The sequence below is a fragment of the Podarcis gaigeae genome, assembly GCF_964106915.1.
Source record: "Podarcis gaigeae genome assembly, chromosome: 17".
Lineage (NCBI taxonomy): Eukaryota > Metazoa > Chordata > Lepidosauria > Squamata > Lacertidae > Podarcis > Podarcis gaigeae.
Genome location: NC_139694.1, coordinates 33,969,268 through 33,983,070, shown reverse-complemented (window position 1 = coordinate 33,983,070; position 13,803 = coordinate 33,969,268). Strand labels below are relative to the sequence as shown.

The 13,803-nt window shown below is 50.3% G+C and overlaps 3 protein-coding genes across 4 annotated transcripts in view; 1 reads left to right on the top strand and 2 right to left on the bottom strand.

Moving 5' to 3' along the window:
• The window catches only part of IL27RA (interleukin 27 receptor subunit alpha), an 818,781-nt gene that overhangs the window by 498,391 nt on the left and 306,587 nt on the right, over window positions 1-13,803 (top strand). The gene's annotated exons all lie outside the window — the stretch shown is intronic.
• The window catches only part of TUBB4A (tubulin beta 4A class IVa), a 217,215-nt gene that overhangs the window by 59,955 nt on the left and 143,457 nt on the right, over window positions 1-13,803 (bottom strand). The gene's annotated exons all lie outside the window — the stretch shown is intronic.
• LOC310835000 (phospholipid phosphatase 3-like) overlaps window positions 1-13,803 on the bottom strand; it is a 38,378-nt gene that overhangs the window by 15,678 nt on the left and 8,897 nt on the right. Inside the window, exons 2-3 of the mRNA XM_083719645.1 lie at window positions 2,152-2,309; window positions 139-419 (exon numbers count right to left, since the gene is read on the bottom strand). Of these exons, the coding sequence (XP_083575771.1) occupies window positions 139-419; window positions 2,152-2,309 (439 nt within the window). The remainder of the gene's footprint in view (window positions 1-138; window positions 420-2,151; window positions 2,310-13,803) is intronic.

The following is a 13,803-nucleotide window of genomic DNA, read 5'->3' as shown; positions in this document are numbered from 1 at the left end:
ACTGGACTTAGCCATCCAGGGGTCCTTTACCTTTACCTTTTTATTTACTGCCTCTTCCCAGCTGAACTGACCCAGACCCTACAATCATCATCAGAAGGACATCCCTCTTTGAGAGAGAGGAGACGTCACCATACACACCTAGCTTCTTTCTCCTCAGAGGGGCCACCAGTGCAGATGTAGTCCTCCAGGTATCCAGCAGAGCAGTTGATGTGAGCAAAGTCAGGCCTGCAGGCGGCCAGGAAGTGTGGACGGAGGCGGCCCACAGCAACCTTGGCCATGTTGGTTAGTGACTGGCCCACAGTGCAGCCAAAGAGGAAAGCCCCAATCTCCTTGTAGAGGGCAGCCACGTAACGGTTGGAGACTATGGAGCGTGAGCTGTGGGGCAGGCTGTACACACGGCAGCTTTCGCCCAGGGTGATCTGCGTTGGAAAGAAAGAAAAAGAAGAGTTTGGATTTGATATCCCGCTTTATCACTACCCGAAGGAGTCTCAAAGCAGCTAACATTCTCCTTTCCCTTCCTCCCGCACAACAAACACTCTGTGAGGTGAGTGGGGCTGAGAGACTTCAGAGAAGTGTTACTAGCCCAAGGTCACGCAGCAGCTGCATGTGGAGGAACGGAGACGCGAACCCGGTTCACCAGATTACAAGTCTACTGCTCTTAACCACTACACCACACTGGCTCTGAACAGAGAAGGTGGTCCGGCTACAAGCAATTCCAGTCCTGGCAGTGGGGCACATTTCTTAATGGCAAGCAGCGATTCGCACTGTCCCAGCCATCAAGAAGCTGCCCTTGGGCTAGCCAATCAGAACCAAAGGAAAGGAAATTTTTTACTGAACCTAGCAAATGGGTTCCATGGGCTTCCACAGAGAACAGCTTCCACACTAGCCAAATCAACAATGAATATGGCTGGAAAGAAACTTTCCTCTTTGAACTAAGTTTGGCTACAGCGCTGGAGAAAAGGGTGCATGTGTCAGGTTTCAGGGGCTCAGCTTCCTGTCCCCTCCTTTGGCAGTAGATAAGCAGAACACAGTAAAAGGAGTCTCTTACCAGTTAGAAATTTTAATGATCATAAAGGTAAAGGGACCCCTGACCATTAGGTCCAGTCGTGTCCGACTCTGGGGTTGCGGCGCTCATCTCGCTTTATTGGCCAAGGGAGCCAGCGTACAGCTTCCGGGTCATGTGGCCAGCATGACTAAGCCGCTTCTGGCAAATCAGAGCAGCGCACGGAAATGCCATTTACCTTCCCGCCGGAGTGGTACCTATTTACCTACTTGCACTTTGAGGTGCTTTTGAACTGCTAGGTTGGCAGGAGCAGGGACCGAGCAACGGGAGCTCACCCCGTCACGGGGATTCAAACCACCGACCTTCTGATCGGCAAGTCCTAGGCTCTGTGGTTTAACCCACAGCACCACCCGCATCTTTTTAATGATTATAGCGAGAGAACAAAGAATCCATTTCCTAGGAATGAAGGTGCTCCCAATTAAGGGTTCCACCCACTTCCTCCCTAGTCACCCACGTCACTACCACACCTTGTAACCTGATCTTGCAACCACTGCGCTTTCTGAGCAGCCGCCTTATCTGCTCTCCTTGACCTTGGGCTGAGTGGACGGACGCTTTCCAGAAAAAGTGAGTCAACTCTCTCTCTCTCCCAGTGCTTCTTCTCCTAGCTGTTTCCCATCTAGTACTTCCCAGCTTCTGCCTTCTGAACTATCCCTCTGCCAACCACTGTTCCAAATCTATACTGTCCCACTGCTCCTGGGAAGATCCAGGATCCAGTCCTCCTCAAGTGCAGCCTCCTCAGCATGGCCCCTGACAGCATGCTGCATGAAATGGAGATGGAGAGTCATCTGTGCTGGAGGAAAACAGAAGAAGGGCTCCTGCAAGGAACCGTAAGGGAATATTGTGTGGCATCAGGATACAGGTGATGTGATGTTCTAGAAGGGAGTCTGGTGGGGAGAGGGTCTTGTATACCCTGAGCTCTTCAGAGGAACCTGGGATGGAAAGGCACGCAATAAATGCATGCAAGAAGACATATCAGCAAAATACTATGGTCGGGTGGGTGGTGTTTCGATGCCAGGAACAAGGCACGGCACAGGATGTTAAAGGACAAAAGGGCACGGTTCCCTCCCTCATTCCCCTGAAAGACTCACCACTAGACAGGCAATGAGGATTCCCACGGAGATGAGCACAGAGTCGCTGACAGTCTCAGCCCGCTGCAGCGGGTACCTGATGCTGCTGTCGTTGCAGAAGAAGCCGCGGCGCATAGGGGAAACGAGGCCAACCTCGCAGATGAAGAACGGAATGGATGCTGCAGCCAAGGAAGCGGGCAAGAAAAAGAGCAAGTCAGGGAGAGGGAAGGGTTCTGAGATCCACAGCTGTGGTGGCCAAGGCTGGAAGCCGAGGGCTGAGCTAGGAACACAAAGCCCAGAGTTTTGTAGATTACAGATCTCCCTACCTACCTATGTAATGCTAGTCCCCAGCATCCCATCTGTCTCGCCAGAGCAGTTATCTCCTGCTTGGACTCTGCAATGCGCTCTACGTGGGGCTACCTTTGAAGGTGATCCGGAAACTACAACTGATCCAGAATGCGGCAGCTAGACTGGTGACTGGGAGCGGCCGCGGAGACCACATAACACCAGTCTTGAAAGACCTACATTGGCTCCCAGTACGTTTCCGAGCACAATTCAAAGTGTTGGTGCTGACCTTTAAAGTCCTAAATGACCTCGGCCCAGTATACCTGAAGGAGAATCTTCACCCCCATCATTCAGCTCAAACACTGAGGTCCAGCTCTGAGGGCCTTCTTGGTATTGGCGCCCTCCCTTCAGATGTCAAGGAAATAAACAACTATCTGACTTTTAGAAGACATCTGAAGGCAACTCTGTTTAGGGAAGTTTAGAATGTTTGATTTTTATTGACTATTATTATTATTATGATGATGATGATGTTGGGAGCTGCCCAGATGGGCGGGGTATAAATAATAAATTATTATAACATTATTATTATCCTACTGTAAAGGTAAAGGGACCCTAGACCGTTAGGTCCAGACGCGGACGACTCTGGGGTTGTGGCACTCATCTCGCTTTACTGGTCGAGGGAGCCGGCGTTTGTTGACAGCTTCCGGGTCATGTGGCCAGCATGACTAAGCTGCTTCTGGCAAACCAGAGCAGCGCACGGAAATGCCGTTTACCTTACTGCCAGAGTGGTACCTATTTATCTACTTGCATGTTGACATGCTTTCGAACTGCTGGGTTAGCAAGAGCTGGGAACGAGCAACAGGAGCTCACCCCGTCATGGGGATTTGAACTGCCGACCTTCTGATCAGCAAGCCCAAGAGGCTCAGTAGTTTAGACCATAGCGCCACCCGCACCCCACAATTATCCTACTGTAGCATGAGCAAAATAAAACAGAACCCAGGATGGAGCTATGCAAACTGGGGACTTGCTTGATTCTCAGTGGCTGGGGTCTCCAGGGAATCACAGAGTTGAAGCAGACCACAAGGACCATCTAGTGGCTTCTAGCCCAACCATCTGCAATGCAGGGATCTCTTTGAACCCACAACCCTGAGATAAAGGGTCTCGTGCTTATCCAACAAAGCAGATTTAGCCCCAGTGGTTTGCAACTAGGAAGACTTCTGGGAGGCAGCTGTGGGAAGGAAGCAGATTTGACTGACAGGAGTGAAATGGTCCACAAAAATAGGTACTTCCATCCATTCCATCAAATCCCCTGGTAAGAAACAAGTGATGTCTGCCACACACTGGGGACTGGAATGTGAAACCAGGCATGTTAGAAGGCCTGGGGCAAACATGGAACAAGGTGTTTCAGCCGCAGCTCTTTCTGCCCAAGAGCTTGGCCCATGGGACACAATGTGTGTCATTTGTCCTAATTAACACTAGGGCTTTGGCATAACGAACTCCCCACCGCACCCTGAGGGATCACCAGTTACCACACCCAGGGCTAGTATTGGTGCAACACTTAAGAACCCAGGAAGAACTGTTAGAAATGACCCCATTGGCTCATATACATGGCAAAAGCTTTCTCAATGCCAAACACCTACTTGACGTTTCCACATACACTGAAGATGACAGGCAACATTTGCTAGGACTTTCCAATCAGAAGGTCAGCGGTTCGAATCCCCGCAACGGGGTAAGCTCCCGTTGCTCAGTCCCTGCTCCTGCCAACCTAGCAGTAGATAAATAGGTACCACTCCGATGGGAAGGTAAACGGCGTTTGCCAAAAGCGGCTTAGTCATGCTGGCCACATGACCCGGAAGCTGTACGCCAGCTCCCTCGGCCAATAAAGCGAGATGAGCGCCGCAACCCCAGAGTCGATCACGACTGGACCTAATGGTCAGGGGTCCCTTTACCTCCCTCATCTGGGATTCAGGGGTATACTGCCTATACTGTGGAGGTTCCATGTTGCTTTCATGGCAACAGACTCCTCCATGGATCTGCCTGGTGTAATGCTTGGTTTTCATAAAGTAACATTTGCAAGGGGAGCCCAAGTCTGCTTCTCTGCGGCACTTTCCATATCCCTCTGCAGTCTTGTGAATAAGCACACAAAATAACTAGCCTGCACAAAATATTTACAAGCCTTTTAAGAGGTTAGCAGCCAGCAGGGAACAGCAGAAGCCCCCTTCCCTCCATGGTCGGCAAGGAATCAAGAGGCCGGAAGTGGGAAATGCCTTTCAACAAGACGGAGATGGTGAGATGGTGGAAGAGCAATCTGTTTCTCCTCCATCAGCTTCCTTGATTATCATGCTAGCTGTGGGGGAAGAGGTTTTGCTTCCTCTGCAACTAGCATGGAAACCAAATGGACTGGCAGAGCAGGGACCCGCCCCACCTGTGGGAGAACACTCCCTCCCTGGCATCAGTGGTCTGTCGCTGGAACTGTTAATTGGAACCTCTGCTTGTGCATTTCAGTGGGTTATTGTAAAAAGAAGAAGAGGAGGAGTTTGGATTTGATATCCCGCTTTATCACTACCCGAAGGAGTCTCAAAGCGGCTAATATTCTCCTTTCCCTTCCTCCCCCGCAACAAACACTCTGTGAGGCAAGTGGGGCTGAGAGACTTCAGAGAAGTATGACTAGCCCAAGGTCACCCAGCAGCTGCATGTGGAGGAGCGGAGATGCGAACCTGGTTCTCCAGATTACGAGTCTAACGCTCTTTCAGTCTGACTGGATTCAGGATTCTTTTCTGAGAAAAAAGGAAGGAAGGAAGGTGCAGCCCAACACATTTTGAGTCAAACCGTTCTTTGGGGACAATTCACATCCTTTATTCCTGCCACCAAGTAATGCTACTTTTTTTGGTTTCCTACGTGGGGGACTTGGTAGCCCTTCACGTTATTGTTGGGCCTGAACTCCCATCAGCCTCAGCCCATGCTCAAGGACATGGGTAGGCAAACTAAGGCCTGGGTGCTGGATTTGGCCCAATCGCCTTCTAAATCCGGCCCATGGACGGTCCAGGAATCAGCATGTTTTTACATGAGTAGAATGTGTCCTTTTATTTAAAATGCATCTCTGGGTTATTTGTGGGGCATAGGAATTCGTTCTTTTTTTCCTCCTTTCCAAAATATAGTCCGGCCCCCCACAAGGTCTGAGGGAGAGTGAACCGGCCCCTTGCTGAAAAAGTTTGCTGACCCCTGCTCAAGGATGATGGCAGTTGTAGTCCAGCTACATCTGGAAGGCCCAAAGGCTCCCCAGCCATGTCCTAGTAACTGACTCAGACTCCACCTGCCAGATCAGCATGGGTGGAAAGGACTTGCTTGGACCCCCCACCTTCCAACATACAAGGCATGCAGACCCAACTCCCTTCTCAGCTACTGCATGGATGCTACAGATGAAAGAACAACAGAACAAGAAGCAGTCATGAAACTGAGTCACTAGAGCAGTGGTTTTCAACCAGCGAGCCATGACACACTGGGGTGCCTTGAATGATGGTCAAGGGTGCCGCGGGCAACACTGGCCTCTGTCCCTCTTTTCTTCCCTCCCTCTCTCCTTTGATGTCCTCTTGCATCTCTGCATCCCAAAGGCTGGGTTGGCTGTTTGTTGATATAAACTCTCCAGTGTGATGTAGTGGTTAAGAGCAGTGGACTCGTAATCTAGTGAGCCAGGTTCGCTTACCTGCTCCTCCACATGCATGGAGGAGCGGGGAAGTGAACCATTCATCACATGCATGGTGAATGGTGCCTCTGGGGCTGGCCAGGGGGTGCTTCCCAGGCCCCTGTGGGGCAGTGTGAGGAGGCACCTCTCTTTGGGGTGTGGGGGGTGGCAGCAGCTGCCCTGAGGACTCCCAAGGAGAGGGGAGAGGAGTGGAGGCTGAGGGAACCCTCCACAAGGAAGGGCGTTTGAAAAAGGGTGAGAGGCTGCTAGCTTTGAAGGCAAAGGGTGACAAAACTGGGCTCCTGAGCCCCACAGGGGTGCCACAGAAAGAATGGAGTTGGTCAAGGGAGCTGTGGACTCAGAAAGGTTGAAAACCTTTGCACTAGAGTATGGGAGTGGGAAACCTTGGCCAAATTCCCACGTGTGATCAAGAAGTTGAGTGGATGGGCCTTGAGCAAGTTGCTCTCTCTACTTTAGCCTCCCTAGAAGTGCTCCCTGGAAGAGGAGGAGACAAACGAAAGGTTTTTAAAAAGCAAGAAGGTCCCTGTAGGGTGTGAGTGGTCCAGCAAGGGTCAAGTTGCACAGACAGCTGTGCTGCAGGAGACACCAAGGCGAAGACACCCATAGCCCAAAACAATCAGGGTTCTCTGTCAAACAGCCAAGCCTTTTGGCATCCGCTGAGCTCGGCACATGCAAAGAGCTCTTTGAAAAGGCTCTGGTTTTCCAGCGGAATCCGTTGGACTCCTGCCATTCTGCCCTTCTCAGGGGCAGTGAGATGGACGTGAAGGTTTGCAGCGGGGAGAAGGAAGAGGGCTAAATTTAGTTGGGCAAAGCAACCAACACAAAGAGCTCAAGGACCTGAGCCACAGATCTGGGGTGGATCAGTGTCTGCTCCAGCCAGAGACACCAGAGAAACATGGGCCTTGCCTCCTTGGAGTAGTCTGCTTACCAGAGCAAGTCCCTTCAGAGAAAGCCATGGAGTGAATGAGCTCTCAACCCAAATGGAATTACCGTATTTTTCGCTCCGTAAGATGCACTTTTCCCCTTCTAAAAAGTAACGGGAAATGTGTGTGCGTCTTATGGAGCGAATGAAGGCGGGAGGGAGGCGGGAAAAGCCCCCACGCTGGCTTTTAGAGGGAGAATGCAAGAGAATGCAAGAAAAAAAAATGTTTTTAAAGGGAGCACTGAGCAGAGCCTGGGATGCATACAGGCTCTGCTCAGCGCTCCCTTAACAAATTTTTTTTCTTGCATTCTCCCTCTAAAAACTAGGTGCGTCTTATGGTCAGGTGTGTCTTATGGAGTAAAAAATACGGTGTATTTGTGGCAGGGCCAGCAATGGCCATTTGGCTGCTAGTGGCCAAACAGAAAATGCCCTCATCTCCTCTGCTGCATACCATACCTCTGCACGCACCTTGCGCACCTGCCCACTGCCACCCAGCAGCAACGGTGGGCACACACGAGGGTGGGCACAGTAGAAGATGTAGCAGAAGAATGGCACCAGTGGGCATGAGGAGGTGGCGGCCAATAAGCTCAGGAGGCAGATCTGCCACCTCTTCCAGGTATTGATGCAACTGCCTCACCTTGTCTGGTGGGCAGGTCAGCCCTGGAGGGACAAGAGAACCACACCCATTTGCTTATCAGCTTGCAGCTGGGAGGTCTGTGGACAGACTAAAGATCACCACACTTTCTTTTAGAATGGGGGGGGCAAGAACCTGTGGCTCTCCAGATGTTGCTTAGAACTGTACAGATGAGATATCTGAAAAACTGTACCTCAGCGCAAGATCCAAGAACGCAAATACAGTATGGCAGATGAAGGTGATGGACCACATGGAACTGGCGGAAATGACTGGCAGAATCCGAGACCAGGGAGAAGATTCGGTGGAGGAAGATTGGAGGAAATTTAAAGACTATTTACAGAAACATTGTAAAATTAATGAATGTTAGAATGATGTTGGAATGAATTTATGTGATTTTAGCAGAAATGTTACAAAGGTTTAGGAAAAAACAGACTGTTAATTGGTGAAACGAGGGAAAGTAAAGTTACATTGATATTAAGATAAATTACAGGACAAAAATTGGAAAAGATGGGAAGGATTTGCTGAAATAGCTAACCGAACTAGAATACAAAAAAGGGAGGTGTGAGGAGGTCAAGGAAACAAGCAAAAGAAAGATAAGTTATGGGATGGTTTGATGTGTTTTTTAATTGTTTTTATTTTTCTGTTTTTTTTTCTTTTTCTTTTTTTCTTATTGTGATGTGATGTGTTGTTTTGTTTTTGTTTAATTTGGTGTCTTCTTTTTTCGAATTTTGTAACCTTCAAAATTTAAATAAATATTATTTTTTTAAAAAAGAAAAAAAGAACGCAAATACAATCGTACCTTGGATCCCGAATGCCTTGGTACTCGGACATTTTGGCTCCCAAACACTGCAACCCCAAAAGTGAGTGTTCCAGTTGGCTTCCTGCAGCCAATCAGAAGCCGTGCTTTGGTTTCTGAACGTTTTGGAAGTCGAACGGACTTCCTGAATGGCTTCTGTTCAACTTCCAAGGTACGACTGTAGGCTGTACTCCTCTTACATTTATTTATTATGATTAATTCTTACAAATATCTCTTTCCCCCCTTATAAAAATAAAAAAGGCCTTGCTCGTCACCTCACAATAAACTTTCCAGCTTCCCACAATAGCCCTCTTGCTTGGAATAATCACTACCCATCTCACCTTATATGGTGCCTCGGCCCTCTCAATGCATGCAGAGATTCCCTGGCACTTGGAGAGGGCTATTAATATACAGAGCTCTCGGCTGCACTGAGACATTCACACTGCCTTGCTTGGTCAGCTGCCCAGAGCAAAGGGCTCAGGTGTTGCGGTCCAGAGAGGGAGAGGCCCAGGGACTGAGTGCCAGGGCCCAACAACACCCCGGAGGAATTATATATATATATATAGAGAGAGGGGACTTTCTTGCGACCACAAGGCAGGAAGCACCCAGTTGGCACCGCGAGCTGCGGATCTGGAACTGCCATCCTTTGACTTCTTTCGCTGTTGCTCTGCATGACTGCAAACCCTCACGCTAGACTTCCCGTCCCTGCTATGCAACTGCCTGTTACGGCTCCGTCTCCTGGATGGAGCTGCTTCGTGCCAAAGGGACCTGCTCTATGCCCTCGGCGACATTCCTCTCGCGTTCTTCTGCTAGGTGTTGCTCCGGATCTGTTGGGAACAAGTGGCAGCCTGCCTGGCCCCCTCCCACAGCAACGCCCAGGCGAGCAAGACTCAACCTGTGGTGCTTCCTCAGTGCACGGGGGGGGGGGGGGGATAGAAAAACAGGGCTGGGCCTGGAAGGAGGCGAGGGGACGCCCACAGGGGTTGGGAACATTGCCAGGCAGGGGGCAAAACAGGCGAGCTGGACCACCAGGGCTAAAAAACCAGGAGCCTCTTACTCTGTGACCCATTGGGGAGAGATACTTGATGGAAGCTTTGTTTGTCCAACAGTCTACTTCCCACCAACCAAAATTCCTGCTCCACCATGGCTTTATTCCCCAGTGGCCCACTCTCAGAACGAAGAGGAAGAACCAGATGCCAGCCTCGCTGGGCTAGCCCTCTACAGTGGTACCTTGGCCCCCGAACAAATCAGCTCCCGAATGCCGCAAACCCAGAAGTGTTCCGGTTTGGGAATGTTTTTTGGAAGCCAAACGTCTGTTTTGGCGTTCAGCATTGTTTCCGGGGCCAATCAGCCAATCAGAAGCTTAGCCTTGGTTTGCGAACGTTTTGGAAGCCGAACGGACTTCCAGAGCAGATTGAGTTTGAGAACCAAGGTACCACTGTGCTCTCTTCCTCAAGGGGGAGGGGGCAAATGAGGACAAGAGTAACAGCAATGTAAAAGCGCGAGCCATACTTTGGAACTCCCTGCCTGGTTCACATCAAGCAGACGCCTTCACTGTACTCATTTCCGGCACATGCTAAAAACATTCCTGTTTAGGCAAGCCTGCCGAGATGCTTAGAAATGCTGGTGTAGATTTTAAACTCTTTTAACCATTTTAACTTTTTGTATTTTGTAAAAAAGTATTGCTGTAATTTTCCCCTGGATTTTCTTGTTTTGTATACTGCTTTGAGGTTTCATTTTGTTTGTTTTCAAACAATCAAACAGTATATAAATTTCATGTAATCAATAAATAAATTACTTTTCTACAGTATCACACATTTCAACTCTTGAAATGTCAAGGCCTGCTCCCCAATTCGTACTAATCTGATTTCCCCATTACTTCATAAGTATGGGACAATTTTACACCTCCCTTTATATATCAGCCTTTGGTGCTCTTCCACACCCGCCCAATGTTACTGAGCCTTCTTGTGGATTATTTTAGCTTCTTTTAAATTCTTATAGACTTTTATATTCACCTTGTGTTTTAATACCTTTTAGCTTTCTAAAGCAATTTTTCGATTTTAAATGCTGGTCTAAGGTAAAGGTAAAGGTAAAGGTAAAGGGACCCCTGACCATTAGGTCCAGTCGTGACTGACTCTGGGGTTGCGGTGCTCATCTCGCTTTACTGGCCGAGGGAGCCGGCGTACAGCTTCCGGGTCATGTGGCCAGCTTGACTAAGCCGCTTCTGGCGAACTAGAGCAGTGCACGGAAACGCCGTTTACCTTCCCGCTGGAGTGGTACCTATTTATCTACTTGCACTTTGTGGCGTGCTTTCGAACTGCTAGGTTGGTAGGAGCAGGGACTGAGCAACGGGAGCTCACCACGTCGTGGGGATTAACCCACAGTGCCAAATGCTGGTCTATGACCATAATAAAGATTTGTATTATTGTAAGCCTCACCTCTCCATCCAGGCAAGTAAGTAGGGCAACACCTCAGCTAAAAGACACATTCCTGACACTTGAGGTGGGTTGGTGAGGGGTGTGGCCTGGCAAGTGGGCGTGGCCTAGATAGAATCCTGAGGACCAGGTGGAGAACCCTGAAGGGTCACATTCCCCCCCCCGACACTAGGCTGAGGTTCATCACTCCACCTCTTCCTGGCTGCCTCTGCACCTCTCATGCGGTGGCCAAAGTGTTGGAGCCTCAGCTTCAGGATCTGTCCTTCCAGTGAGCACTCAGGCTGATTTCCTTCAGAATGGAGAGGTTTGATCTCCTTGCAGTCCATGGGACTCTCAAGAGTCTCCTCCAGCACCATAATCCAAAAGCATCAATTCTTCGGCGATCAGCCTTCTTTATGGTCCAGCTCTCACTTCCATACATCACTACCGGGAAAACCAGAGCTTTAACTATATGGACCTTTGTTGGCAAGGTGATGTCTCTGCTTTTTAAGATGCTGTCTAGGTTTGCCATCGCCTTTCTCCCAAGGAGCAGGCGTCTTTTATTTTCGTGGCTGCTGTCACCATCATGGAACCCAAGGAAAAACACTGCCTTGCCGTGGTGAAGGGGCTTGAATAACTCAGAGAAGCTATGAGCTATGCTGTGCAGGGTCACCCAAGAAGGACAGGTCATAGTGGAGAGTTTTGACTAAACGTGGAGCAGGAACCGGCAAGCTACTCCAGTATCCCTGCCAAGAAAACTCCATGGACAAAGAAAACAGGCATATAAAAGATGTGGCTGGGAAAGTGTCAATGAGCTCCTGCTTGCTCCTTGGCAAGGGGCTGTAGGTGGCACCTTTTAAAACTGGTGTCAAATACCAAGTGGCTTCACTTGGTAGCTCCCAATCAGAGATCTCCAGTGGATCCCTACAAATCTCACTGGGAACTCTCGGATGCAGCTGACCACCTGTGCTGGGTCTGGGGGTAACCCAAGAATCGTGATCCAGGTCCAGTCCAGAATCCAAAGGTTCCGCTAGGAGTCAGTCCGACAGGGTCAAGGCAGGACACGAGGCGGGAAACCAGGCAAGAACAGGTACAGGATCTCAGGCAGGATCTAGCATACAGCAATATTGCTCCTGCAATATGGGGCGAGATCCGACAGCCTTTTATCTTTGTCGGATTAACGGCCGGTCCTGATCCCCCGGCGACTCACCTCCCTGTTTCACCCAAAGGCAAGCACTCCTCCTGCGAGTACTCAGGTCTCGCCTTCTCTCAGACCTTAGTCTCTGCAGCTCGAGAGATGTCAGTGGGTTACTAGACCCAGGGGCCGCCTCAGCCTCCCCTGACCAAACCGGAAGTGGAGCAGCTGTAAGTGATGGCCCAGCTGAAGGCAACGAGGTAATCCCTGCATCTGGAGCCAGGTCAGGCTCAGGCCCCTGACTCGGCCCACCTGGTGTTTGTTGCAGGGGAACCTGTGCAGACTGGGACTCTTCAGGATCAGGCCCCAGACTTGGTTCAGATGATGCCTGAGGCAAAGGATCCGGTGCAGACTTAGACTCCTCTGGCTCCGAGTCCAAGCCTGAGTCCCAGGCCATCACACCACTGCTGAAATTTGGGTTTGCGGTTTTGGTTGAAAGCTCCTCTCAGCAGGACTGTGCATGATCACAGCTTACTTCAGGTGGCCTTGCAAGGCTCCTTCCTCAGATGGGAAGGGCTTGTGTATTACCGTATTTTTCACTCTATAAGATGCACTTTTCCCCTCCTAAAAAAATAAGGGGAAATGTGTGTGCATCTTATGGAGCAAATGCAGGCAGGAGGCTCTGCTCAGTGTTCCCTTTAAAGAGCTGCATGGAGTTTGTGTGTGGCCCTTGTGGGCTTTTCCCCGAGGAGGGCAGCCCTACTCCCTCCTCGGGGAAAAGCCCCCAAGAGCCGCACACATGCTCTGCACACTCTTTAAAGAGCCTTCATCCCACTGCGCAGGAGAGGCTTCGCGTGGCTATCCCATAAGCCAGAACAGCAAGAGGCTATCCAGAAGCCAGATCCCTCTTGCTGTTCTGGCTTCTGGGATTCAGAATATTTTTTTTCTTGTTTTCCTCCTCCAAAAACTAGGTGCGTCTTATGGTCTGGTGCATCTTATAGAGCGAAAAAATACGGTACTTCCCTTGGTTCGAAACATAGCGAGTTCATTCTGCTAAGTACGGCCCTGACGGCCCAGCTGCATAGAGGCAGCAGCTCACAGGATTGGCATCCAAGGATCAGTGTCAAGGGACAACTCCTCCCTCTAATGGGACAGTTTTGCTCCTGGCATTCCTAGCCCTTTAGAGGCTTGCAGTGCCAAGGGCTGGGCACTGTGAAATTCCATCATGTTGCACATAAGTGGAGAATTACTGTATTTTTTGCACCATAGGGCGCACCGGACCATAGGGCGCACCTAGTTTTGGGAGGCGGAAAACAAGAAAAAATTATTCTGAACCCCAGAAGCCAGAGCAGCAAGAGGGATCTGGCTTCCGGGATACCGTGTGGCTATTCTGGCTTCTGGGGTAACCGCGCCAAGCCTCTTCAGGGCAGCGGGATGAAGGCTCCCCCTGCCCAAAGAGGCTGCGCAGGGCTAAAGCAGAAGCCAGGACAGACGCGTTGCTCAAGGGGCGCTGCGCCTTCTCTCTCTCTCTGCACAGCGCCCCTCCTTCACAGGAGAGGTGCTGCGCAGAGAGGGAGAAGGTGCAGCGCCCTTCAGCGAAGCTGGATAAGGAACAGAAGGAGACCCTTCTGTTCCTCCTCCGGCTTCCAGGACAGGCGCGTCGCGGCGAAGCCAAGGAGCCTGGATTCGCTCCATAGGATGCACACACATTTCCCCTTCATTTTTGGAGGGGAAAAAGTGCATCCTATAGAGCGAAAAATACGATAGGTGATGGGGCAAAAAAT